This window comes from Barbus barbus (assembly GCF_936440315.1).
Source record: "Barbus barbus genome assembly, chromosome: 40".
NCBI lineage: Eukaryota > Metazoa > Chordata > Actinopteri > Cypriniformes > Cyprinidae > Barbus > Barbus barbus.
The window spans coordinates 15436764-15462684 of NC_136718.1; the positions used below are offsets into that span (position 1 = coordinate 15436764).

At 34.8% G+C, this 25921-nt stretch overlaps 2 protein-coding genes across 6 annotated transcripts; one reads left to right on the forward strand and one right to left on the reverse strand.

Annotated features, from left to right (window-relative positions):
* The first annotated feature begins 581 nt into the window (after positions 1 to 581).
* LOC306859861 (V-type proton ATPase subunit S1-like) lies at positions 582 to 6717 on the forward strand. The gene is made up of 10 exons (XM_079401231.1): positions 582 to 817; positions 1021 to 1147; positions 2192 to 2266; positions 2360 to 2553; positions 3154 to 3185; positions 3305 to 3390; positions 3545 to 3789; positions 3879 to 3929; positions 4662 to 4899; positions 4997 to 6717. The coding sequence occupies exons 1-10, from the start codon at positions 693 to 695 to the stop codon at positions 5204 to 5206; spliced, it is 1383 nt and encodes a 460-aa protein (XP_079257357.1). The 5' UTR covers positions 582 to 692; the 3' UTR covers positions 5207 to 6717.
* Positions 6700 to 22252, reverse strand: LOC306859862 (membrane cofactor protein-like). Of its 5 annotated transcripts, none has more exons than XM_079401232.1 (14): positions 22057 to 22235; positions 21377 to 21503; positions 19982 to 20176; positions 19588 to 19684; positions 19391 to 19467; positions 19077 to 19259; positions 18766 to 18939; positions 18304 to 18495; positions 16232 to 16333; positions 13574 to 13594; positions 13123 to 13164; positions 12077 to 12116; positions 9018 to 9094; positions 6700 to 7967 (listed from the first exon to the last, which is right to left on the reverse strand). In XM_079401232.1, the coding sequence occupies exons 2-13, from the start codon at positions 21444 to 21446 to the stop codon at positions 9034 to 9036; spliced, it is 1254 nt and encodes a 417-aa protein (XP_079257358.1). In that variant the 5' UTR covers positions 21447 to 21503; positions 22057 to 22235; the 3' UTR covers positions 6700 to 7967; positions 9018 to 9033. The 5 variants fall into 5 exon arrangements, 4 of the variants coding, with proteins under 4 accessions (XP_079257358.1, XP_079257361.1, XP_079257360.1 ...); XM_079401233.1 differs by having other exon boundaries at positions 6745 to 7967; positions 21377 to 21500; positions 22057 to 22189; XM_079401235.1 differs by lacking the exon at positions 16232 to 16333 and having other exon boundaries at positions 21377 to 21500; positions 22057 to 22252.
* Between the last annotated feature and the right edge of the window lie 3669 nt (positions 22253 to 25921).

Sequence of the window (25921 nt, forward strand, 5' to 3'; positions counted from 1 at the left end):
TCAATATTTAAGCCTGACATTACAGCGCCATCCCATGCATAAATGCAAACTTTACATTGAGTATTCAGAAACGGATTATCTCTGTGTGGTCTAAAGCAAAGGAAATTTCTGATGGACAGTTCGATATTTTACAGGTTATAGCGAGGACTGATACATTTGGATTCTGCAGGTAGCAGAAAGGAGACACACGAGAGTTAATTGTTAAACTGGACTTAAAATCAAACGATATTTTATCAGATGTTTCTGTTTCTACAGGATAATGCGTGAAACTTTATAATATTTTATATTTTTGGCCACTGTAGTAATGTATTTTACAATACAGCGTTTCTATCTGAAGACAGACAGATAGACAGACAGACAGACAGACAGATAGATAGATAGATAGATAGATAGATAGATAGATCCAAATCGAATTTAAATTTAAAAGTTCATTTTTAAACGTTTGTAATCATTATGGTTGAGTTTTAAATGAAGGATATTTTACAGCGGCTGGATGTTCTTTTTCTTGCTGGCCTAGCAAATAATGCAAATGTAGTTTATTCATATGGTGTTCAGCGTTAGACGCTGCATCTCGCGCATGCGCACTGCTCTGAGGACGTGAACGAATCGAGTCAGAAGAGAATCGCATGATTGAAGAAAAAAACAGTCACATGATCATCAGCGCTCTGCCATTCACGTGACTGTCCTGCAGCATGACGGAAGTGGGAATGTGGCGTAGTAGTCTCTCAACAATGGCCTTCACCTCGGTTTTATTATTTATGTGCTCGATTTATAGCTGTTATGCTCAAGTGCCTCTGCTCATGTGGACCAGTGATGGGTACGTCACACGTTTGCCTCTTGAATATTGTTTTCAGATTGATTTCTATAGTAACTCCAGAACACTGCTGTGCTTTTCTTGTATATGTTCAGCTAAATCATTCAAAAACGATTGGTAGAGGTTCATTACAGTGGACAAGGTTTCAAGTCAGCCTGGTTCTGCTGAGGGGGGTCGCGAACTGAATGATATCTTTGTCAATACAGGTCCAACATGCCACATCTGGCTCAACCAGCAGCTGGTCAGACTGTGTCTGGTGGCCAGCTGGCGTCTTATCTGAAATCTGCCTTGTCCACTGCTCCACACAATGTGCTGCTCTTCCTACAAGATAAGGTAAGATGCCCCAGTTGTGTAAAATGCGGGATAAAATAACGCCCCTGCAGTGCATCCTTTTGTTTTTATCTGCTATTTAGCATTTTAGACATTTGATTAGTCTTTGATTTGGTTATATGACCTGTTTGAAATCTATGAAATAATGAACAATGTGGTGTATGTTGGAAAAATGTCCTCATTGCCCTTTAAAATCATTTCCACACATTGTCCTTGTTGTCCCTAAGTTAATTTCTGATATTATTGAAAAGTTTTATAATGTGATCAGTGTAGTAGGAATGTATCATTACAGTTAATTTACAATGTGGAACTATTAGTGAAGTAGTTCCCTCCTCTCTCACGCTGATATTTTTACTCTCATAGTTACTGGACTTGTCAGTCTAGTGTGACTTTGAGCCACAGTCTTACTTCCCCATCCATCTTCCCTTGGACATACCAGGATTTCATTACCCTTGTACAATTTAGATCATCTGCAGACTGATATGACAAGATTTCTTTTGCATTATTGCAATATTAAACATCAGAGATGTGAAGCATTTTATACAAGTGTGATTGGTAGATATTAACAATGTATATGTGATCGGAGTTAGTGTTGTTATTGAAAACTGAGACCGCATAAACCGTTTTCAGCAACTGAAATAAAACTAAACTAAAATAAATGAGATGAAAATCTTATTTATTTCAGTTAGTTGCCATGGCAGCATTTCTAATTTTTAAGTATTAAAATTGAATTGAAATCTGAAAATATAAAAATAAAATCTAATTAAAAATATTAATAAATAGTATAAAAATGATACTAAAATAACATAGATGTTATGCAACACCTAGGGTTATTATAATTAACTGAAAGTAAAAATAAAATAATAAAAACATTTTTTGTTGCTTGAAAAAAAAAAACTGTAAATGAAACTAAAATAACTAAAACTGAAATAAAATTCAAATGAAAACAGAAAATATAAAAATGAATTCAAAATATTATTTAAAAATAAATAGTATCTCAGTGATACTAATATAACCAACTTTTTGCCTGCTCTCCCCACTTTATAGCTAAGTATGGAAGACTTCACTATGTACGGTGGAGTGTTTGGCAACAAGCAAGACAGTGCCTTTTTGAATACAGAGGTGGGTGTGCTCTGATTTTTTTTTATTCTGGAGGGATAGCACAACTAGATTTCTCTCAACATTCTCATCAACATTTCTCTCTCTGTATTCAAGTCAGCACTTCAGACGTCCTCCAGTCCCCTTGTGTTGCCAGCCCTGGACTGGTCTGCATCACATTCCATCCTGGAACTCCTCCAGGGAGAGCTGGGTATCCCAGCAGTCCAGATCGACCCCAGCACCCTGAAGGAAATCAAGCTGAACACCGCACAGCCTTCACTGCTGGCTGTCCATCTCCCTTACACTGCTGGGTAAGATGTTCTGTAATGTTATTTATATTATACAGTGTCTTACAAAAAGGGTTCAGATTCTTTTCATCTGAATAACTTTCTGCAACACAGAAACTAAACTGTAGCATTTTCAGCTGTTTCAAAGAATACATTCTAATACAAAACAAAGTCATACCAAAGTGATACATTTTGTTTCAGAGCTTTGAAATAAAACAAACACAGCCCAGTATTTCAGTAAAATGAAGGAATTGATTAATGTCTGAATGCTTTGGCAAGGCACTCTGACTTTCAATAATAATGTTAAAAATGTAAAAACTTCCCTTTTATTACTGTTGATATTGTTAAAACCTAAAAATCATTTAGTTATTGAAATAAAGCTGAAATGAAGTATAAACATTAGAGGAAAACGGAAGCATAAAAAACCTAAATGAAAATAAGATATAGCCTTGGCCACAACAAAAATAAAAACACAACTAATGAAAATGACAAGAGTACAACAAAATTGCTTAAAGAATAACACAGAAAATGTAAAAATAAAAGGTAATTAAAATTTTAATAAACTTTACGACAGTATAGAAATAATACAAAAATAATACTATTTTTGCTTTGTTTGAATGTCAGGGATCAGACAAAGGAATTGCTTTTGAAAAATGGTGAGTAGTTACTCGATAATGATTTTAACATAATGATTGAGTATTGCTTTTTATGGTTTGATTCTTTCTTACTTGTGTTTGTCAGTATCGTTGTGCTGTAAGATTTCTTTTCTGATTAGATGCGATCATTGGAGAGGTCCTCGACATGTTCAAATCTCAGGATGTGCCTTACACTGCTGTATACACCGGCCTGAAGCCTTCTAGAGTAAGTCCTCACTTTTTACATGAATGCATTTCGCAGATGCTTTTATCCAAATAAGGAAAATCACAAGTATGTACTACACTTTTCATTTGACACATAAATTCACAACAGCTTTGATGAAACAAAAATGTATTTCTCATTTATCCTCCTTTTGTAGGTCATTGAGGAGACCCCAGTAATGGCAGGACATTCTGTGGGTCGATCACTACTTCAGGCACCGCAAGAGTCACCTGTGAAACCTCCACTTGTTTTCAACAGCACAGCGGGGCAGCCCTGCATCCTGCTGTGGGCCGACACACTCCTCGCCAGTCACTCTGGGAACCAGGTTGATCTGGCAAAAGACATTTTTAATGGTTCTACTGACGTCACGGCTGGTTCTGTTTGCAATGAAACACTGTCAAGGTCAGAATCATAATAAAACAGAAACCAGTATACATCTCCATATTTTTCAAAGATTTTCTCTTGAAAGTATAAAATATTTTGTTTTTCAGACTCGTTCTTAATTACCAAAATGTTCTGAATTTGCGATCCCTCCGACTTATGTGAGTATTCAACACATAATCCTTCATTGATATGTATTATTTGTCATTTTGAACAACAGGATTTACTGCAATTGTTGGATAAGAAGAAAAAACCTGCATTTTTACATGTATTTATAATAGGTGTGTGACATTACACTCATGTCACCATTCGGATCAGTACACAATACTGATCGTATGATACAATATTCTCACAATACTTTGAACAGATAGTACTTTTTTAGAAGTGAATAAACATTGGTCCCCTGTGTACAGGCCAATAGCAACACCAAAATAGAAATATTCATGATTTGCTTATCCTCAAAACAAAAAGCCCCACAAAATTCATGTTAAACACACATACTTGTTCGCTGTCCCTGACTATAAACATTTAAAAAGTATTGTATTTTATTATATAATGTATTTTGTCTTCACTTTATTGATTAGAATGATTTCTGAAGGATCATGTGACACTGAAGACTGGAGTAATGGCTGCTGAAAATTCAGCTTTGCCAAAATGAACAAATGACGTTTTGCAATAAAATAACAAAACATAATATTCCATAATTGTACTATTTTTATAGAAAAAAATGCAGCTTTGTTGAAGATAAGAGACTTTAAAAACATTTTTAAAAATTGTAATTAATTAAAAGCTTTGGCCCGTAGTGTATACATGATATATATTGCTTTTTTTGTTGTTGTATTGTAGCAATATATTGTAACACCCTTAATTTGTGTTATGATACTTCCCCAAAGCTTCTCTATGCGCAAGATATTCTTTCCTGTATCTGCTCGCAACTGGTCGATGATGGAGCAGGTGGAGCTGGAGTATGACGGGCAGAGGGCCATCTTTAACGCCAGCAGTGGGATCTACTCCCCTGCAGAGTATTCTTTCCATTGCCAGAGTGTGAGAAGCGATCAGAGCCCCCTGCTGGTGCCCCACAGTGCTACAGACAATGCTAGCCAATGGATACTGTCCTTCACTGATTTTCAGGTACTATATCAGTGCTGTTTTGAGCTGGTAGTGTTAAACGAGACTCATTTACAGTATACCACAAAAACTCCACATTGATGCATCATGTTTCTCACAGATCCAAGGCTTCAATGTTACTGGTGAAGACTTCTCGTATGCCAGCGACTGTGCAGGATTCTTCACTCCAGGGATTTGGATGGGGCTGCTGACCTCTCTGCTCATGGTGTTCATTCTTACCTACGGCCTGCACATGATCATGCAGCTTCGCACCATGGACCGCTTTGATGATCCAAAAGGCCCATCGATTTCAGTGCCTCAGAGTGAGTGATTTGAGCCAGAAAAAAGAAAAGAACTGTCATTGTCAAAATTGTAAAAATATACTTGATTTTTATGTGTCAAAACCGGTGTGGTTGGTAATCAGGAATTTACGGATCTAGCACGAGTATTTGAGTGTTTTTAAGAGTATGTGTTTTCAAAGGCAAATCATATTTTTCAAATTTATTTTGATGTCTTGAAAGACATCAAAAAAAGAAAGTGTAGAAAGTGGTGAAATTATTTCCATATCTCCCTCATTACATTTGTAATTATTTAATTAACATTTTACAGTAGGGTTCTATACATTAAATGCACTAACTACCATGAAACGGTAAACAGTTATTTTACAGCATTATAATATACACGTACACACACACATGCATGCATGCATACATACACGTACACATACACATGCATGCATACATACAAGAAGGAACATGGGCTTACACTGAATATTATACATATTTTATATTTGTAAATTAACATGGGTCTAGATTAATTAATGCTGTAAAAAGTTGTTCATTGACATTTATTCATGATTGAACCTACACATTTCAGTACACATACAGTGCACATGCATGTTTCTCTGTCTACTGGTAAACTAGACAGACTTATGAATGCAAAAGCTTTTTTGACACGTTTTGCATTAGAACATCTTGTGCTGTTATTTATCATGTCATAAATATGGCTGTTTGTTTCTCATATTGTACTGGGTTTGTGTAGTTGTACATCTAAGAGTTGACAATATTTCATACCAAATGTACAATTTAAGTGCCTAAGATGGACCAGTCACTGCACGGAAAATGAACAGTGCAAAATTAAAATGCAAGTCATGAAGCTAAATTATGATTTATTGGTTATTAGTCTAATAAAAGTGCCAAAAGTATAGCATTGTGTTTTCAGTGGATAAAATGTTTGAATTTATGAGATGCCCAAAATAGTCAAATTAAAGATTGAATGGTTTATAGGAGACCTAAATCTGTAAATGCAGTGTAACGTCATCGTTTTGCTATTGGTTGTGCAACTGGACATGAAGTTAATTGAAGTGACTATATTTATTAAGCTCATTGGAGCAATATTGTCCATTCAAAATATGCCATGTCCGGTATGATTCAGGAGTAGGTGTTATTTTACAATGTGTTTTGTTTGGCAGGTAGTGAAACATATATTGTATATTCTACTGATTCAAGCAGTTCACATCACTATATTTGCAAGAGAGGTGCATTGCAATCATGTCATAAACATCCTTTTTTTAACCTGAATGATTAAACTACAACTAAATATCTCAATTGCTCCTTGTAACAATGCTTTTATTTTCATTTCATAATATGGTGAAAGAACATGGTGTATTAGGAGCCTTGTGATACAGAAAGCAGCTATACTGGTTGATTATGAAATGTATCCACTGATGGAGCTACTGGTCTCTTGCGAAATCTAATTTTACAACATCACACTTTGTCAAACAGAATCAGTGCTTAGGTCTGCAATATCTAAGAACTGAAATAAAACGAACAAATGAAAACCAAAGTTAAGAACCCAAGTGTTTGTTTTGATTGTGGAGTTTTTAATTTGAGACATTCCAGGCACCCAGACATCTCAGTGAAATACAGAATAGCAAAAGGTGGATTTATATTTGATCAACTTTGTTTTCCAGAACTAGTGCTGTTGTAGAGACATGCCAGTGCATTCCTAGTTTAAAACAGCATAAATAGTGTTTCAAAACCATTCCACAGTTAACTGCAACACACACATTTCAGAAAAAATTTCTACATGAACAACTTCAATTAAATTATAGCATTGAGCAAACTTTTTCAAAAGAAAAAAAGTGCCCAATAACAAAATGCAATTAGGCCCCTGTAGGTATTTGGTCTTAAATAATTTGGAAAATTCTGTAAATATTAATAAAATAGACAAAAGTAAATTATGTTTAACATCTTAAAGAAAAGTTTACTGAAATCTAATGATGGGGGGGGGGGGGGGGGGGGGGGGGGGGGTGTAAGTAATCAAAACCAATAGCAAAGCTTTTCTAATGTAAATAGAACCGTTACAAACTCTGCTCAACGCATAGCTAGACAAGACTGAACAAAAACCAGAGCAGGATGACAAGGCACTTCAGCAGGATTAAACAAAACTTTCAATTTAAAATCAGGACTGCAAATAACATTCTGCAGTATATTTACTATACACCCCCAAATTAATTTATCCAAATGAAAAGTAGTAACAGGCAAAACTAAGACAAAGTCTTAAGCATTGTACAACATTTGGTTTTGTTTACACAATGTGGCTTCACAAACACTATGGAATAGTTATGAATTTAAACAATCCTCTCTTTTAAATCAAGAGAATTGATCAGACATTCTACATCAATATTCATGCTAAATCTAGGCTTCAACTAAATTAGAAGATAAGGGACAGTCAGTGCACTTTTTTTTCTGTGAATCTTTAGATTTTAGAATCTTTAGGAACAGCAACATCATTAAGAGTAGAGCGATCACCGTTTCAACACTTTTAAAAATCAAGTTAGAAATGGCAAGCAAACACTTCATGAAAGTGAAATCAACCTGACGTGTGAAGACGGATCTGTTTCAGAGTACAGAATGGGGTGAAGTTCGCAACTGCTAGAAAGAAATTGATCCAAATTAAGCAACAGTGGGTCTGATTACAGAGGAATTTGATGTGGAAAATCAGCTTCTTTATGGATTCTGGGAAGTGCTTATATAAATGTATATATTTGCAGGATGCTTCACTTGTATTTTCACCAACTTCATGAAAACCTGAAATTAGAGGTACAAAAATGATCATATAGCTAATCATTCACAAAACAGAGTAATGTTTTTTTTTTTTTTTTTTACTTTTAAGAATATAGAGAAAAGGTACATTTATATAATTCATTCAATTTAAGCCACAAAAACGGGCAAATCCCAGTTATATCACGCTCAGGTAAAAAGCTAGAAGAATGAGTAAGCAGTGTCTAGAAGTATGGATTTGCTAAATACAAGGTCACGAGGAAGAACCTTCAGAACTCGAAAATCCTCCATAATCCTTAACTCTTCAATTAATTTTTCTTAAACTCTTATATTTTGGGATTGATGGGTTTCTGACATCAGAAATCTGACCACTCACATTTAAGTGTCAATTGGTTATGTTTACATGCAACCAAATTTGAGAGAGCACGTAAACACTCAATCGGACTGAAAACCTAAATTGAAAGGACTGCGCATGTGCAATGATGCAGAAATAGCGTAATGACGTATGACGCGTGGATCGAGCTGTTCTTCCTTTTAAAGTGTTGTATAAATGCGTGTCCTGTCATTACATAACTCTCCTTTCACTCAGCAACTGAGAAGTGGAGCAGGACAACATCCCAGTCCTTGTTTCGGATTCTCATCCACAGGTAACCCGTTTTGCAGGGAAGGGCATTTTTACTGTGTGATAAATATGAGCAGCACAGCACAGCGGTTTAGATTTACCCAGAAATATCAAATATTAATTCTTCTGTTAAAAACAAAAAGAAAAAGTGTAGAAGAGTGGTTACGTGCAAACAGTGAGAAACTCTATATGTGCGGTGCGTGCATGTAAAAAAAAAATAATTACTATTATTCCGATTTGAAGCTTGGGACATATAAACGCGCACATCAACCCGATCACTTTATTTAACGTTCATGCTACATTCAGATTCATCAATCGGAATGAATTCAGTCCAAAAATTGTACATGTAAACATGCTTGTATGATGTTCAGAAACTCTGCCTCACGGTGATGTAACAAGGAGGAAGTAAGAGAAGACTTTCTTTAGGAAAGTTGCATAGTTCCCATTGTCCTTACCATGTATGACAGGATGTTACAATGTATCCTCTTCTTTATTAGATTTTGCCACCTTGTCAGAATACTCATGTTTTGACCTGTAATCCAAATGTGATGGTCAGCATGTGCATGTATAAATAACTGGGTATATTAAAACTCAATCTACACACAAGGCCTCACCCCACTGTCAAACACAGAAAACCCTGCCACCCAGGGTGAAAAAAAAAATAAAATAAAAAAAAACACGCTGATTCCCATATGGCCTATCAGAACAACGGGTTGCAAAAGTGAAATTTTCACAAGAATTTTTAATGGGAACTTTATGATCATTTTTATACACGATTAAGCGTTTTGTGATTTGATGTCATTGCATATATTTATATTTTTATTTAATTACCTGCTCAAAAAAGTGACTGTCCACTTTTTCAGCATTCTCCTAAAAGACATTCCCTTCAAAAACAAAAGTAATCCACTGCGTTTTCAGCAGCTCAGATGTTGGGAGTAAATGATGACTGCTATGTTCATTACTACACCCAACAACAAAACACCTCAATCGCTATGGAGACATTCTTGTCTACAACCGCTCTGGCGGTGAAACAATGGTGGACTGATGACAGCTCACTCAGGACGGGTCTAAAGTAAGACACCAGTGTCAGTCAGCAATTGTGGGAGCGGCCTTGGCCAGTGTGACATCACACAGGAATCTGAGAATGGCTTTATTTGAGAAAAGGGTAATGATTTTAGGAGAGATTAAAAAAAAAAAAAATACACTGGGTGGATTTTTATTATAGGGTGGTTGTGTACACACACTGCCAACACACATTTATGTCCATTTAACATGTAGAAGTGCATTTCGCATCCGATGACCCATTTAAACAATTCTTAAATAATCAAACAACATTATAAAAAGTGCATGAAAATCAAAAAACAATGAAAGTGGGTACTTAAATGCTCATGAGCGAATTAACTGCACATGAAGCACTGAAAAAAAATATTCAATATAAAACTACTTCGTAACTGATTATTAAAAAATACACAAAGAGGCACAAAATCACTTTCACTGACTTTTAAATGAAATTTTCCGTCCTGGTGGAATGGCCTGCCCAACTCAATCCGAGTAGTCCTTAGCCATCTTCAAGAATCGGCTAAAAACATCTCTTCCATCTTTATTTGACCCTCTAACTCTAGGACTCTATTCTAATTCTATTATAAAAAATAAAAAAAATAACTTGCCCCTTTTAGCACTCTATACTTTTACTACTTGTTTTCTTTAAAAAAACTAGCTTCTCTATTCCTTTTCATTTTATTTATTATACAATTAACAACAACAAAAAAAGGCCTCTAACACTAGCTTGCTCTATTGTTTTAATATTCTATCCGTTTGCTTTTTATTATATAATGAAAAAAAACCTTGCTATGAGTACTACGTTAAGTTAATTGAGACTTGTTAAAACACTTGCATATCATTGCTCTTTTGTTGGTTTGGTTGAAATGTAAATTCTGTCAGTTTTATAGTGAAATGTGTTTTACAATGTTTTTCACGCTCTTTAATGTGGCGTGACAGATTGCTGTATTCATGAATCAATCGTCTTTTCAATTACAATGAAACGGTTTCATTAAATTATACTGTTTTTTTTTTGGTAAAAATCCACAGTATAATAGCTACAGTAAATGATTGGAAATATTTCATTTCTTCCATTCATTATTTGTAGAGCACCAGCCAGTAAATCACAATAATTTTATGCTTTGTTGCTTGACAGAATTTGAAAGCTGAGCTGCGTTATATCACAAAATACAAATGATAAATGTGTTTTTCCTATATAGCAGTTATAAAACGCATGAAAAAAACAAAAACAAAACCGTAGGCAAGCTTAATTTAAAGGACACTAATGTCTCATTGTAATCGGAAAGATGATGGATTCACATGCCGCTTAAACTGAGGCGAATACGGTGATCTGTTACGCCACATCAAGAGCATAAAAAACACATTATTGGAAGACTTTTTTTTGTATTTAAACTAACAATTTGAAAGCTGAGACTTTGGAATTTCTCCCCCAATCCGGCCTAGGCCATTTGCATGCGCAATATAGGCTATACTCTCAAAATATTATAGCCTAACTTTAATTGCTATGATTTAATTCTCATAAATTTGAATAGATCCTCAAAATATTTAGACTATTCTCATAATTTTGACTTTATTCTCCAAACATTCAGACTTTAATCTCGTAATTAAAAAAAAAAAATTTAACGTGGCACTAAAATGTTTCAACCCCCTGATGATGAAGAGCATTCACAGGGATCCTGTCATTTCCTATGCCTCATGGGAGCAGAAAATTGTTTGAAAGGTGGAGTTTTCTGCAGGATTATGGGTAGTCCAGGGAATAGTCACCACCTTTTTAAAATGTTTTGAGCTGTGCATGACTAAACAGCTGGTATATTAAACCTTAACCTCAAAGGTATTTCCCATGAAAAATAAGTGGAAGTCTTACCCAAACCTTCCACCAGTTTTGCAATCCTGAATGCAAAGCATTCATTTATCACCCGATATTTGATTGTAAGAGCAACAGTCTAGACCAGCTGGTCCACGCAAGCCCCCGCTCTGCACATTTTGTATGTTCCGCTTCAGGGGTTTGTTCCATTAGACCGCAAGTACCCTGCAAAGTGGACATCACAGGATATTCTGCCATGATTCCAGTTCGAAAGAAATGTATATGTTCCATTCAAAGGGTATTAAAGTGCGCGAGATGTGACTTCTATGCAAATCTCATAATTACGGTTAAATAACCCTTCACACTTCTGGAGTAAGTTTGAAGTGAATCTGCCGATTTCCCATGTGCAGGGAGTAGAGAACCGTGAACACTATGTAGGGAACATGTCAATCGGAACAGTTCATTCATGGAGCTCGCTTCTAACGTGCTAGTTATCTAAATCAGGAGTTAAACAAAAGAGACATGCAAAATATGCAGAGGAGGGGGGGTTGGGGTGCGTGTCACGAGGACCAGGATTAAGAACCGCTGGTCTAGACGTCACACAAGCAAGAAGTCACTGAGACATACCTTACAGAAAAAGAAATACCTTACCTTTTACAGCAGCAGCAATATATAACCAGTCCACTCAGACCTATTAAACAAAGGAATTGGTATAATTAACCCTGATTAAAAAAAATAAATAAAATTCTTTAGACATAAAATGAAAAACAAAAGTCATTCAGTAGTGTCTACTGACAAAATTTTGTGATTATGTTAAGCATTAATTGAATGAGTTTTCATAATGTTGATGTGATGAGTGATTTCTCCATATATATTTTCTATTAGTGTGTGTGTGTGTGTGTATGTTCATTGCCATCACAAGACTTGGAATATGACACTCGAGTAGCATGAACTACAGATCAGATGAGTTTTTGGTATACTTGTACTGTACTGTTTTAAATATGGATATTTTTCTTACAAAAATGCATCAATTCACTACAGGAAGCCTTTGTTCACCCGCCCCCGTTGTATTGGTAAGAACCAAATATCTTCAGAAAAGCTTCAATGTCATTTTCATTCCATTTTTCCTATAATGCAGCGCTGTTTTGATTATAACCATTACTGGGGAAATAGCTATTTCTGCTGCTCCAAAAGCGTCTCCTGCTGGTAAACAATGAATTTGCATTTTCAATCAGCTCATCTGCTGTTTCAATTTAGACCAATGTGAAAATCGACGTTTTCAATGTTTTTATGGAGTAAACACGCAGAGAAAAGTTGTAAATGTGGACAGGTATATCCCTGGGGGAAGTGCTTCCACACATAGAGTGTAAGTCTATGGGAAACACTCATCATATAGAGCAAGCAGATTAGGCAGTGCAATTTTTCAATTCACGCAGGGTTATGGCCCTGTGTTCTAAGGCTGTCACGATTCCTTGATTAAATTTGAGTAATTTTTAAATCTATTACGTTTATTAAAAAAGATGAGCTCATTTATCCGATTAAAAAAAATAATTTCATAACTGTAATTTTTTTTTTTTTTTAAGACCAAACAGCTACAATTTAACAGTAGATTTAGTGACTGAATAATAGATACACTGAATAATATCAAGGTCAGGGACATGTACATTATCAGGTGAAATATGCAGACTGATACTTACATGCAAATATCAGTGTTAATACCGATGCTATCAGAGGTGTATCTGCAGAAAATGGAGAAAATTAATTGAATGGATTAAGACAAAATGAACAGCACAAGACATATCCTTGCAATCTATTAGAAAACAAAATCACTTTGTAAACTTATTGAATTTTTTTTTTTTTTTTTTTCAAACAAGCTAAAATACCAAACCAGAAATATGACATAACCTGCAAAATGCTCAAAAACTGGCCTATTATTAGATACTTTGTGAGCTAGTCAGCAGAAAATTCCAAAAACCTCACTCTAATGTCAAATATATACATACATTTACAGGAATAGTAGAATTATTACATATAATCCACCAATTTCATAATTTTCAAAAAGATCAAGATAATTGTAATTTAGGAAGAAGCTCTTTTCTGAAAAGTACAAAAAAAGTTAAAACTTTTTTTAAAATGAAAAACACTTACTATTTGTAGTCATGGCCTTTTCTGTAAAAGAGAGGAGAAAGAAAATTAAGATTAAAATACAAATAGATTAATAACCCTGATTAAGCAGATTTAAAAATAAATAAATAAATGATTTGCATATGAATTGAGATTCAGTGTTCTAGCGATTTGCATCAATTCACAAATGTCAAAAATCGATTTTCTAGTTATATAATAATAATAATAATAAACAACAACATGTTGTCGGAACAAAACGGCACCCATAATGGAGGAAAAACAAATAAGTTACATCCTGCCCCATTTTCAGCGAGGCAAGTGTTGAGAAAATTATTATATTAATTATTGATCTTTTACTATTATGGGAAGTAGGGATGTGCCCGAATAGTGAATCCGTATTCAGAAAGGCACGGAAAACAAACAACGCATTCTATGGAGCCACTAAAGGGACATGGTTAGCAGCATGCTAGCGGTTGCCTGTTACATTACAGTACATAAAATTTCACTTGCCACATAAACAGAGTAAGGAGAGTTGACTAATAAGATGGCGAATGATTTGCAGATTCTGAGCACCACTGACTAACATCTAATCTTGTAAAATGTGTAGGGCAAGTCCTCCTGCCGCTCCATAGTATACACAGAGTAATGTTAAGTGTGATCGCGAATCTCGAAAGTGAAAGTAAAAAGCAAGTATTTATACTACAAAATGTCATAGAATAGTGCATAAGTACGCAATTTGGGACGCACCTTTTGTCTCGCTGCACAAAGCACTGTATATAGATCCTTGCACACTGAGTTCACATAATTGGTCTTCTTTTTAATATGTGGCTCTAGTATCCCTAGCAAAGCATCGAACTGAGCCACTGACATCCTGAAGTAAACTTTGAATCGCCCGTGATAATCCTACTGCTCCTTAAGGAGGGGGAACTCTCCGTCCTCTCTATATCTCAGGATTGGATGGACCCAATATTTACTTTCTTTTTGTTCTCCTCTCGCTTCTTAAAAAAAGAAACTCATCCTCAATGCTTGACGACTCCATTTATTAAGGTCTACTGTTCTGTGAAAGTTTTCACAACAGATTAACGGATTAATCACAACGGTTTATTTCATGTAAACAGGATTAGATTACATCTTTTTAAGCAGAATTGATACTTAATATTTGCCACAGCCACCGCTACTTTATTACAAGAGTACCCTACTGGTCCAGGGACAATCATTTAAAATAATAATAATTTTAAAAAATTATTTGAAAATAACGTTGTGTAGTCCAGGGGTTTTCAAACTCGCAGAGCTGGACAAGGTTTAAAATGAGACGCATCTTTTCATTATTTTTACAATTATTCTAATCTCCAAACAGTTTTAGATAGTTCTTTTGCTTTGTGATTGGTTGTTCTCCACTCTGCCCTACACACACGGAAGGATCATGAATGCATTTTCTGCGCTACAGTATAGCTGCACCGGAGTGAGCATGTTTCAGTTTTTATGGACATATTTCATAGTCTCATTAACGTCTGTAAATGAAGAAATTAAAATGTAATTATTAGTTGGGAAATTTTACAGTTGTACTATAAAAATAAAATGGTCATTTTTCTTAATTTCCGCCATATTAAACGTTTAATTAAGAATAAGCTTACAGTAATTTCAATTGTTTATTTTTTTTTTAAATCTTAAATATTTTCGTGGGTCTCGAAATAGATTATACTTCTCTAGGTGGGTCGTGGAATGGAAAAGTTTGGGAACCCCTGGTGTAGTCTATAATACTATAACCACAACCAGTGTCTATACTCATACTCATTGAAAGATTTATTAGTGATGAAATAATTACTTTAGAAATGTATTGGAAGTACCGAGTCAGTGTTTATTATTATTACACATATTCAAATGTCTTTGTGTCAGTTTATCGTTTAAAATGCCCATTTCGTGTGCGTATCCTGGGTGTTTTAATATTAAAAAGCCTACTGACTCGGTACTTCCGCCTAAGTCAACCGTGACCTTTTCCACATAATTGCGTATTACGTGACGTCACGAACGCGCATCACAGAACAGAGCAAGGCGAGCATTTGTGCTTATAAAACTTAAACTTTTTTTTATTTATTTTTGAAATGACCGATCGTTTCGCTAGATAACACCCTTATTCATCGTCTAGTATCGTTTAAAGCCCTTTGAAGCTGCACTGAAACTGTCATTTGGACCTTGAACCCGTTTGGGTCCCATTGACGTTCATTTTATGGAGAAATGTTTTCATCAAAAACCTTAATTTCTTTTCAACTGAAGAAAGAAAGACATGGACATCTTGGATGACATGGGGGTGAGTAAATTATCAGCAAAAGTTTTTTTAAAAGTGAACTAATCCTTTAAATTGTACCATATTAGTACTTCTATAATTTTACAGGATATGTACAGCTACTTTAATTCACAAATTACTTGGAAGAAAAAAAAGGGCTGAATTTTGTGATTACATCCCTGAATATAAATTGAATTTAATTGCGAGGTGGCTGAAAATGTACACCCCTAAATTTTAGGCCAACATTTTCTCGTAATTGTTCATAAATGTCTGAGCATGAAAGTTTCTTAGCTCTCTCTTACTGGATCTTTATGTTGTTAACTCTTTAAAGCAGGGCTATAGAACATCAATGTATACTCCATTATAAAATCATTAGATACACAGTGAAAAGACAATACCATTCTCTTTGGGTGAATCCTTGGATGTTGTGCGAGTTACAGAAGTTACTGTTACCGGGACTGTTATGGTAGTTGCACGAGTTGTGGCAGTTGTAGGTCGGGCTGAGAATCAACATATGCACTGGGTTAGAGAATTAGAAATATGAGTTCAAGAAGTTTATATTCCCACAAATTCAACCACACTTGAAGAAAGAGATAAGAAGCTTTCTAAAAGGTATTTTTTTTTTTTTTAGAGAAGCAGGAAAGTTCATGGACATGTAAACAGTTTTCTAGAAATTCGCTATAAGCATCAGCAGGATTTTTAAGCTCAAATTTAAGAACTTTTTTAAAACCTGCACAAATAAAATTAATACCATATGAGCGGGGTAGGGCAATGTCTATAGTACCATATTAAACTGTAAAATGACTGTAAAAAGCATAATTAACAGTTCAGATACAAGTTTTCACAAAAACAAAAAGTTTTGTAAAATGATAAACTTTACATTTCAGCCTTTAAACCATTTTTAAGAAAATGGATAAGTCAAAAGTATTAATAATACTGATTTTAACAATTATTATCAATACATTATTATATAAATTAAAGAATATGAATTAGGGGCATGCGAAATTGGCAAACAATGATATCTTGATATTTTCTGGGATTTTATTGATAACGATAATTAGACAATATTTTGCTGAGTGGGTTATTGTGCTGACATCTTAAAGATTACCGTGGACAGCTGACTCCTGAATTTTTTTGATATTATTCATATTCTGTGTGGTCAGTTCACAGCAGTGATAGAAATTTGTCTTTTCCAACAAGTTTTATGAGCATTTTTACCTTTAAGCCATTTTTTTTCCTAAAAGTGTGCATCATCTTTTGAGTCAAATTCTTGCATTTGGGCTATTACCAAGCAAATGAAATCAGTATCAACAAAATGCATCTTTGCAATGCATCTGATATTTGAAACATAAAACGTTGAAAACTGATGTTTGAAATCATTTTAAAAAATGAAGATACTTTAAATGTGAAATTAAAACGGCCAGTAGGTGGCAGCAAGTCCCTGTTAATAAGGGAGTCATTGCGATTGAACCAAATCATTTAAAGGGTTGATTCATTCACCGAATCACCGTCATGTTGCTCAGAGACGCGAAACAGAGCTGTATGGTGTCTAAAACGTAAGTCTCTTAATATTAACTTCTTGTTTATTGAACTGTTGCATAAAATCAATATGACATTTTTTCATGCTTATTTTTGAAAAAAAAAAAAAGGCACTCTTCGTGTGATATTAACTATATGGAATGATATAAATATAGGCTATACATTTTCTGCCCCCATATCTTAAATTATGTGATAATTATAAATATATTTTAATAAACTGAATCATGCAGTGAAACTCATACACGCACTAGTTTAACCTGTTAACTGATTCATTCTCTGCCAGCAGGTGTCCCGTTTGGCTGAAATGATGGTTTATTACATTTATAATTCAAAATGACCCGTTAACTCTACTATAAATAAAACCAAATAAAAGGACACGAAGGCTGATAACAAAGGCATCGTAAAATCAAAACTGAGGAAAGTCATCCAAAGTACTTTTTCGCTCTTTTCTAAATTAGTGGTTCTCAATTCCGGTCATGGGGACCCACATACTCTGCACATGTTGCATGTCTCTCTTATTTGACACACCCAGTTCAGCTCATGGAGCGCTCTCCTAATGAGATGATAATCTGAATCATGTGCGTTAAATAAGGGAGATGTGCAAAATGTGCAGAGCAGTGGGCCCACAGGACCGGAATTGAGAACCACTGTTCCAAATCTCCTTAAACCATATTATAGCTTTGTGTAAGGACCGAAATTTAAATGGTGATCTTCCCCTTAACCTTAGCTTTAAAGTATTGCACTCACATTCGCAGACCAACAAGACCTGGAATATAATGCAAATTTTGTTTGGGCAATTTCTATGGTTTCGTTTTGTCATGTGGAGGGTGACATGCTCCGGGCTCCATTCACTTTCTGTAAATATCTTTTGTGTTTCACGAAAAAGAAAAACAAATAGATCTGAAGATAAACATTTAATGACAGTACTTACCTTTGCAGGTCAAGAGCATTTCTGCCCACTTGGTTTCCTCACAGGTAATTGTTTTAGATACTGTCACATCATCTGGCTCGTATCCACTAACGCACTTAAGAGTTACTTTAAATCCATGTGGAAAAGTTTTAAGTGAGCGCAAATCGTCTGGAAAAGTGACATGTTCATTTAACTTCGGTAAACTACAAGGTGCTGTGGAGATAAACACAAGCAACATGCATTATGGTCACTTGATTCAAAACTCCCATAACAGATCCACTACTACTTCAGTTATTATACCATTATTACCTCATTTCTATCTTTTGAACCACTTGAATGTGATGATTAGTTAGACTAACTATAACTCACTATGATTTCCTCACTATGACAACAACACAAGTATGTATATGACAACTTTCATTTTGGGTAAACTGAATACAGAATGCAGCCATGCATTAACAAAATTAATTATTTCAGACTTACCAATGCACCTTGGTGGTTCAGGGTCCCATCCATTTGCTCTACACACAATATAACCTGTTCCGTTCATTTTATGGTCATCTACACATTTGTATTCTACAAAGTTACCCAGCTTGTACGGGGGTGATTTTCCACCGATTCTTTTTACATTAGGAATTGTAGGCGCTGGACACCCATCTGGGAAAAAAAAAAGAAAAGAAAAATTGTTTACGTAAAAGAACAGTATTGATCATTAAATATTTTATTCATTAACAGGAATCAACTCACAAGTGATTTGTTTTCATCTCTTGACTGGCATTTGAACCATAACTTACCAAAACATTTTGGCGGATCTGGTTTAAAGGTTCCATCCTCAGAACAATGAAGTATCGATTGTCCTATAAGATTAAGTCCTCTGTTACAGCTATAGGAGACTGCATGTAAATAATCATAACTGTCCAAAGGCTCATCTTCAAGTTGCCCATTTTCTATGGCTGGAGGTGCTGTACATTTCACCGCTAAAGAGAAAAACATATCCAGGTGAATAGCTATTTATTTCCAGAAAACAAAAAAAATCTTTTAATACAAATTGGCAATGGTTTTGTGCTCTTCAATATCATATTTCACTTGAAGGTAAGAACTAACATACGTTCACAGAGAGGATCTCGGCCATCCCATCCCCGTTCTCGGCATGTTCTTGTTGCTTCCTGACCTGCTAACATGTATCTGAAAGCAATGATTCTCCTCTTACCAAATATTCAACAAACAGCACACAACCTAAATTCCACATGGTTTAAAACACACTTAAAAAAGCATATAGTAACATACCTTAATCGTTTCACTTACCCTTTGTCACAAACTGGTTTAGCTGTGTCACCAAATACATTTCCAGTCATTTCATATCTCCCATGAAGAAAATCTGCAAGGCTTCCACAGGATTTTCCTGTAACATATTCAAGATATTGGCTGATTTAGAATTGTTGCTCTTTTAAATACTGTTGAAAATAATAAAAGTGTCGCTTCATTATAAAGGGATTTATTTTAAGAGGAAATGTGTGATACTGTGATGCTTCCTGCTGTCAGTGGCAAAACCACTATGGGCTATTTCATGATTGTTAAGCTATTTAATGACTTGTTGACCTATAACACATTCTTTCACATATCTAAATTAGACATTTTAAAAAGGCATGTTAGAGAAATTTCCAAATGTAGGGCACTCATATTTAATGACAGTACATACTTGTGCAACTGAGTTCCAGACTTGTCCACTGGTTTCCCTGACAGGTAACTGATTTAGATGCTTTTAAGTTAGCTGGCCTGTGTCCAATCACACACTCAAATGTTACAGTGGATCCGTCTGGAAAACCTTGAGTTGAGAAATGCTCTTCTGTTAAAATGACATTTCTTGATCCAAAATCAGGCTCTGTGCATTGCGCTGTGGAAATAAACAAAACACATGCTTTACACTAAGCTGATGCAGTACTATTTTGATCATCAATCATCATCATTATTATTTTTAGTACAACTTCTGCTCCATTCTATTCTTATATTTGGTAAAAAAAAAAAAAATACTAGGAGGTGAATATAAATTAGTATGATTTACTCACTCAAAGATGTGCAGTTGAAATTAAATCTCAATGCTCAAATGGGATCGGTGAATTAGAGTTTAATAACAGTTTTTACTTTTTTGAGGTGTTGCTCATACTTTATCATCCACCCTCCCCCTTTTTATAGCCCAAATTTTGTCAACTTTGGCTCTTTAAAACACTAAAACAACCTTTGGGTAAAAACACAACAGTGTCTAAAGCTACACACACTGGTGCTAACTACAACTGAACAAATCACATGTTGAAGTTGCTTTCATACAGCTTTACCGCTGTTATCACTGCAAAATGTATCAAGGTCACATAAACATTTATGCATTGGGGACAAAAACACATCTGCTGGTTAAGATCATGATTAAATCTGTCCTGAAAGCATTACAAGGGCACCAATGAACAGCCTGAAGATATTGTTGCAGGGCAGGCTCATATAAATCCTAAAATTAATTTTGGGTTTATGCATCCATTTCATGATTGAAGCAAATGAAATTCATGTGCGTGTACCATGTTTACCAGTGAAGATTTCGGTTATTTCTGTGTACAGTAGCAGCATGCTATGACCCTGATTAGGATTATCAAGCTTTAAACTAAAACCTTTTTGTTTGCAAAGCACTGTTAGTTGCTAGTATCAACATTATGCACTAGGTTATACACTTGTCTACAATTTGTTCAGTGAATGAATGAACTCACCAAGTGTACTTTCCTAATATTATACTACAGCACTATAATTTTTTACAATACAATTAAAGGAACGTACTGCATTTTAAAATATGGGCAGCACTTCTGGTTTTGCCAAGTGTCACTCAAATAGACAAAAAACAAAGGATTATATTTTAAGGATGCGCTACAAATAATCCTTATCTGTCAGATTGAACAAATGAGCTGTACATTTTCTGTCATTCTATATTTTTATCTATCAGGACACAGGTTTCACAAAAACATCAGTTTCAAGACCTCTGTTAAGTTCTCTGTTCTATCCTTCTGATTATATTCTTTTCACTTTTCCACTGTAACACTATGAAAAAGACACTTACCGCGGACATGCTGACAGATGATAAGATAAGCAAGAAGAGCAACACTGGGACACAGCACCTTACATGCCATCTTGTTTATGTCGGTGAACGTTAGCTCCAAACAAGGCCAATGTTTTTTTCCCCGCTACTGATAAATATAAAGACATCTTAGCGTAAGGAAATGCACTTTTAAAACAGGTACTTTTGAATAACTAAACGTCAAAACATTCAGTACAAAAACAAAAAAAGCTACAAGAAAGATTCATATTAGCAAAACCTGTTAGCCGCTAGCATAACACTCAAGATGGGGTTTAAATTGACGTCACATTACTAGACAACATACACGTTTAAGTTAGAGCGAAAGCATAAAAATAGATTTAGCTAATCAACGATGCTTCATTTAATGTTTTTATAAGGCTATTTGTTACGCTAAAAGAAAGTGGTAACTTAAGCAGCGCGCAGGAAGGGCGTAACGTAAAGGTCACTGCGCTTCCTTATTTGTTAATTTAATAGTCAATAACAGAAATCCTAATCTAACCCGACACACGTAAAATATAATTGTGAAATAACAAATAATTTCACATAAAACAAAATGACGTAGTCATATCTTTTCTTTTTTTGGATAATGGCGAGGGCCTTGTGGTAGTTACTATAGTTATACACAGAAGCGAAAATAAAATCCTTGTTTTAAGCAATTTTACCTTTGGTTATTTTCGAAGGTTTCTCGGTGTTCAGTGCTCGATTCAGACTGACGCATATAAAGACCAGTCTAAACTTCCAGGAAAGAGATGAGGGTGGAGATCACCACTTGCTTCTCATGAAGTAAATTTCCAAGTAGTTAGGGCTCGCTGCATCCTGCGGTGGACATCCAACCCCGCCCACATCCACGCCCATACCAATACAGTCACGCCCACGTCAAAACGTTACGTCAGAAACCACGCCCTATAATATACGTCACCTCTTGTTATTCCCCGGGAAACCCGGAAGTAACGTTTTGTCCAAGCAATTTACAGCAGTTTCTGGGATCTAAATAAAATAATGTTGCCTTTCGTTTTACTAATACACGTTTTCTTATTTATTTAAAGGATGACTAGGCTAAAATGGCACAACTTAAATGTAATATATTTAATATGTCTAATGTACAGAGCTGATTTCTCATCACAAGAGCCTGTAAAACACTTAAATTTGATTAAATGATTAAGGTTGATTAAATTAGGCTAATTGTAATAAAAAAAACCTCTACACCTTATCTTATTCAACCTTATTGTAATGAGATAAATTCTCATTTATTACTATCGATTTTAAACTACCTAAGACACCTTTTAGATTTATAAAATTTAAAAGGGATAATTAGATTTTGTTATTGTAAAAGTCACAACACATTGTTATAATTTATAATTGTCATTTAATTTTATAAAGTTGTGTTGTTCCACTTATCAAGTGTTAACATTTGAATGAAAGGATTGATAATTCTCCATACAGTATGCAGTAGGAGACACATACATTTGCTGAACAGAGATTGCTTGCTTTGATAGATTATAACAAGTAACATGACATTGACATTCAGGCCTTGTTCATCAACAAAACTTCATATGAAGTGTGTCCAGGTCCTCCACATATTTATAGATGAATAAACATCCCTTGATTCATTAGGTATTTTTATATTTATTATTTTACAAAAATAACTAAATACATTTTTTTACAAAATATATGTTCTATAAGAGATATGTTCCAACTATCATAAATGAACAGCTGAATGATCAGATAAACAGTTCTTGAAATGCAGTACACATACATACATAAACTACACAGAGAGATTCCTTGCCTTGTTAGATTATTCACAGAAACATGGCATGGACTTTCAAGCCTTGATCAGCAACACAATTTGATATGAATATGTCCAGCTCCTGCAGATACTCAAACAATCAGAATATTGTATTGTACAGATGTGCTATATACAAATTATGCAAGGGAATGTGGATAGATGTATGATATATTAAAACATATGTATAATAAATATAAGTATGGATAATTTGGTATTGCACATTTTATTGCACAGTGGGGAGAACATTTAACTGTTTGTGAGGTAGATATGGCCTGAGGGAAGAAACTGTTCCTGTGTCTGGTCGTTCTGGTGCTCAGAGCTTTGTAGCATCGACCAGACGGTAACAGTTCAAAGAGGGAGTGTGCTGGATGTGAGGGGTCCAGAGTGATTTTACCAGCACTTTTGCTCACTCTGGATAAGTACAGTTCTTGGAGAGTGTGAATGTGAATGTCCCACTGCAGGTCCTGAGAGATGAATAAAAAGACATCTCTTGCTTCATCTGATTCGACCCCAGGTAGTCTTTGATGGCATTTTGTTGATTTTTACCATCCATCTGGAGTAAAGCAGGCCCTTTCACCTCCCCACAGAATAACTCATATTCTATAATTTGTCACAAACACAGAGTTATCCTGCAATTCATAGTGAAATGATGGTTGCTCAACCAAGTTACTGTGCAAGGGTACTGTGATCAGTGTATATCATTAAAAATATCATCTGTATGTGAGTGAGTGTTTTTGTGTGTGTGTGTGTGTGGGGTGGTAAGTACATATCTGTGAGTGGGTGAGATGAGTGTTATAAAAAAATTGCACATTAACTCAACATTCATTATATGTTGTAAGAATCAGTGCACTAATAAATATATAGTGCACTGTTTTTTTGTGACAAAATTAACTAACTGAATGTGCAATTTTTTTAATAACCCTTTTTTTATAATAGCTAAATAACACTCTTACCTACTCATATACACACTCTATCCCTCTCACATATGTATTCATCTCTCCCCACACACATGATATTTTAATGACACTGATCACAGTACCCTTCCACAGTATCTTGGTTGAGGAACCACATCATTTCACTTCTTGCTGGATAACACACACACACGCACACACAAACACGCACCCACACAAACAAACAAACACGCATACATATATATATATATATGTTAGTGATATCTAAGTAATAACATGCCTGTGTACAGTTCAAAACACATAAGCATGCTGAACTGTTGTTTACATATGCACACAAACATTCAAGTTGTCAACGTTTTAAGTCTTCCTAAAGACAAAAGATGTTTTTTTTTTTTACTTACCAACACAGCAAACTTCTTTTGCTTCGGTTTGCAAACAATTAGGCTTATCTTCTTGTCAATGCTTTTTCCTGGTGCAAAATAATAGGTATGTGACGTATTTGGACACAGGCGTGGCTTGTGACGTCACGCTTGGATGTGGGCGGGGTTGGATGTCCACCGCAGGCTGCAGCGAGACGCTCTTAGGGCGTTACAATGTGTCATTAATCTTGAAGGAGGGTGGGACGTTCACACTAGCCTTTTTTTTTTTTTCTCAAATATACAGAAGTACTTAACTTCAAGCACAACTCACATCCAAAAAATAAAAAAAACAACAACAAAAATAAGAACATGGGGGATAACAAATATATATGATGTATGGTAAAGTATTACATTTTACAGATAACATTTTTTAATATGAGAGATGTTTTTATACATTTCTTGTTTCTGGTAATTGAAGTCAGTGAGTCATAAAATATATTAAGTTCTTTACAAAAAAACTTAAATGAGGGACTAATAGATGTAATTTTTGCTTTATGTATATGGAACTTCCCAAGAAGAATTATCACCTTTAAAGTGTTATCAACTACATCCGATCCAGTATTACAGTTCAAAAAAAGGATCATAGATTCATCTATTTTAAATATTTTGTAAAATATATCAAAAACCAACATAGAAACCTGCTTCCAAAAGTCTTCAGAATATTTACAGTTACAAAACAAGTGTATAAGTGTTTCATTTTCCAGGTTACAAAATGAACATATTGGTGAGACATCTTTTCTAAACTTGTTAATAAAAGTGTTACAGGGATAGTACCTATGCAATATCTTAAAATGTAATTCCTTTACCTTATTTGGCAATAAAAATTTATTAGTCGCTGACCAAATTTTTCCAGAGGAAGGAATGAAGTAAAATTGTTTCCACTTACTAAGTGCTTTTGGGTAACAGCTGACATCTCGAGTAAGACATTTTCTAATGTGTGAATTATTACACTTAATATCCATTATATTAACACCTCCTATAACAAGGTTTAGAATTTGTCGGACAGCTGAGTTATAACTGAGATGTATTTTCACAAGGTGAAGCAATTTATGAGAAATACTTTTCACAACCAAATTATAATCTCTACAGGAAGATTCAATCCCTGAGAAAGAAAGAAATTGCTTATAAGTATAAATCTCACCATCAGTATTCAATAAATCTGAAAGAAATATAATCCCTTTATCAAACCATTCTTTTTTAAATATACTCTTGTTTTTAGATAACACAAATTGGTTATTCCATAGTATGCATGAATGTGGAGAGAAATTATGTTTAAAGGCTAATTTCCATGCTTCTAGTGATTGCTTATGAAAATTAGATAATTTAATGGGAAGTTTACTGTATTTGAAGTCACACGATAATAGAAAAGATAACCCACCACACTTTTCAAAGAACAAACAGGGGATATGAA

Excerpts from the sequence above, each read along its gene's own strand:
- LOC306859862 (XM_079401232.1), bottom strand. The coding sequence starts at position 21,446 with ATGGCATGTAAGGTGCTGTGTCCCAGTGTTGCTCTTCTTGCTTATCTT. Across the intron at positions 13,595-16,231 it reads GGATTCACCCAAAGAGAATG|AAAAGGCCATGACTACAAAT; the intron begins GTATTGTCTTTT and ends TCTCTTTTACAG. Across the intron at positions 9,095-12,076 it reads TATTGCTGCTGCTGTAAAAG|GTCAAAACATGAGTATTCTG; the intron begins GTAAGGTATTTC and ends TTTGGATTACAG.
- LOC306859861 (XM_079401231.1), top strand. The coding sequence starts at position 693 with ATGACGGAAGTGGGAATGTGGCGTAGTAGTCTCTCAACAATGGCCTTC. Across the intron at positions 1,148-2,191 it reads TGCTCTTCCTACAAGATAAG|CTAAGTATGGAAGACTTCAC; the intron begins GTAAGATGCCCC and ends CCCACTTTATAG. Across the intron at positions 3,930-4,661 it reads TTGCGATCCCTCCGACTTAT|CTTCTCTATGCGCAAGATAT; the intron begins GTGAGTATTCAA and ends ACTTCCCCAAAG.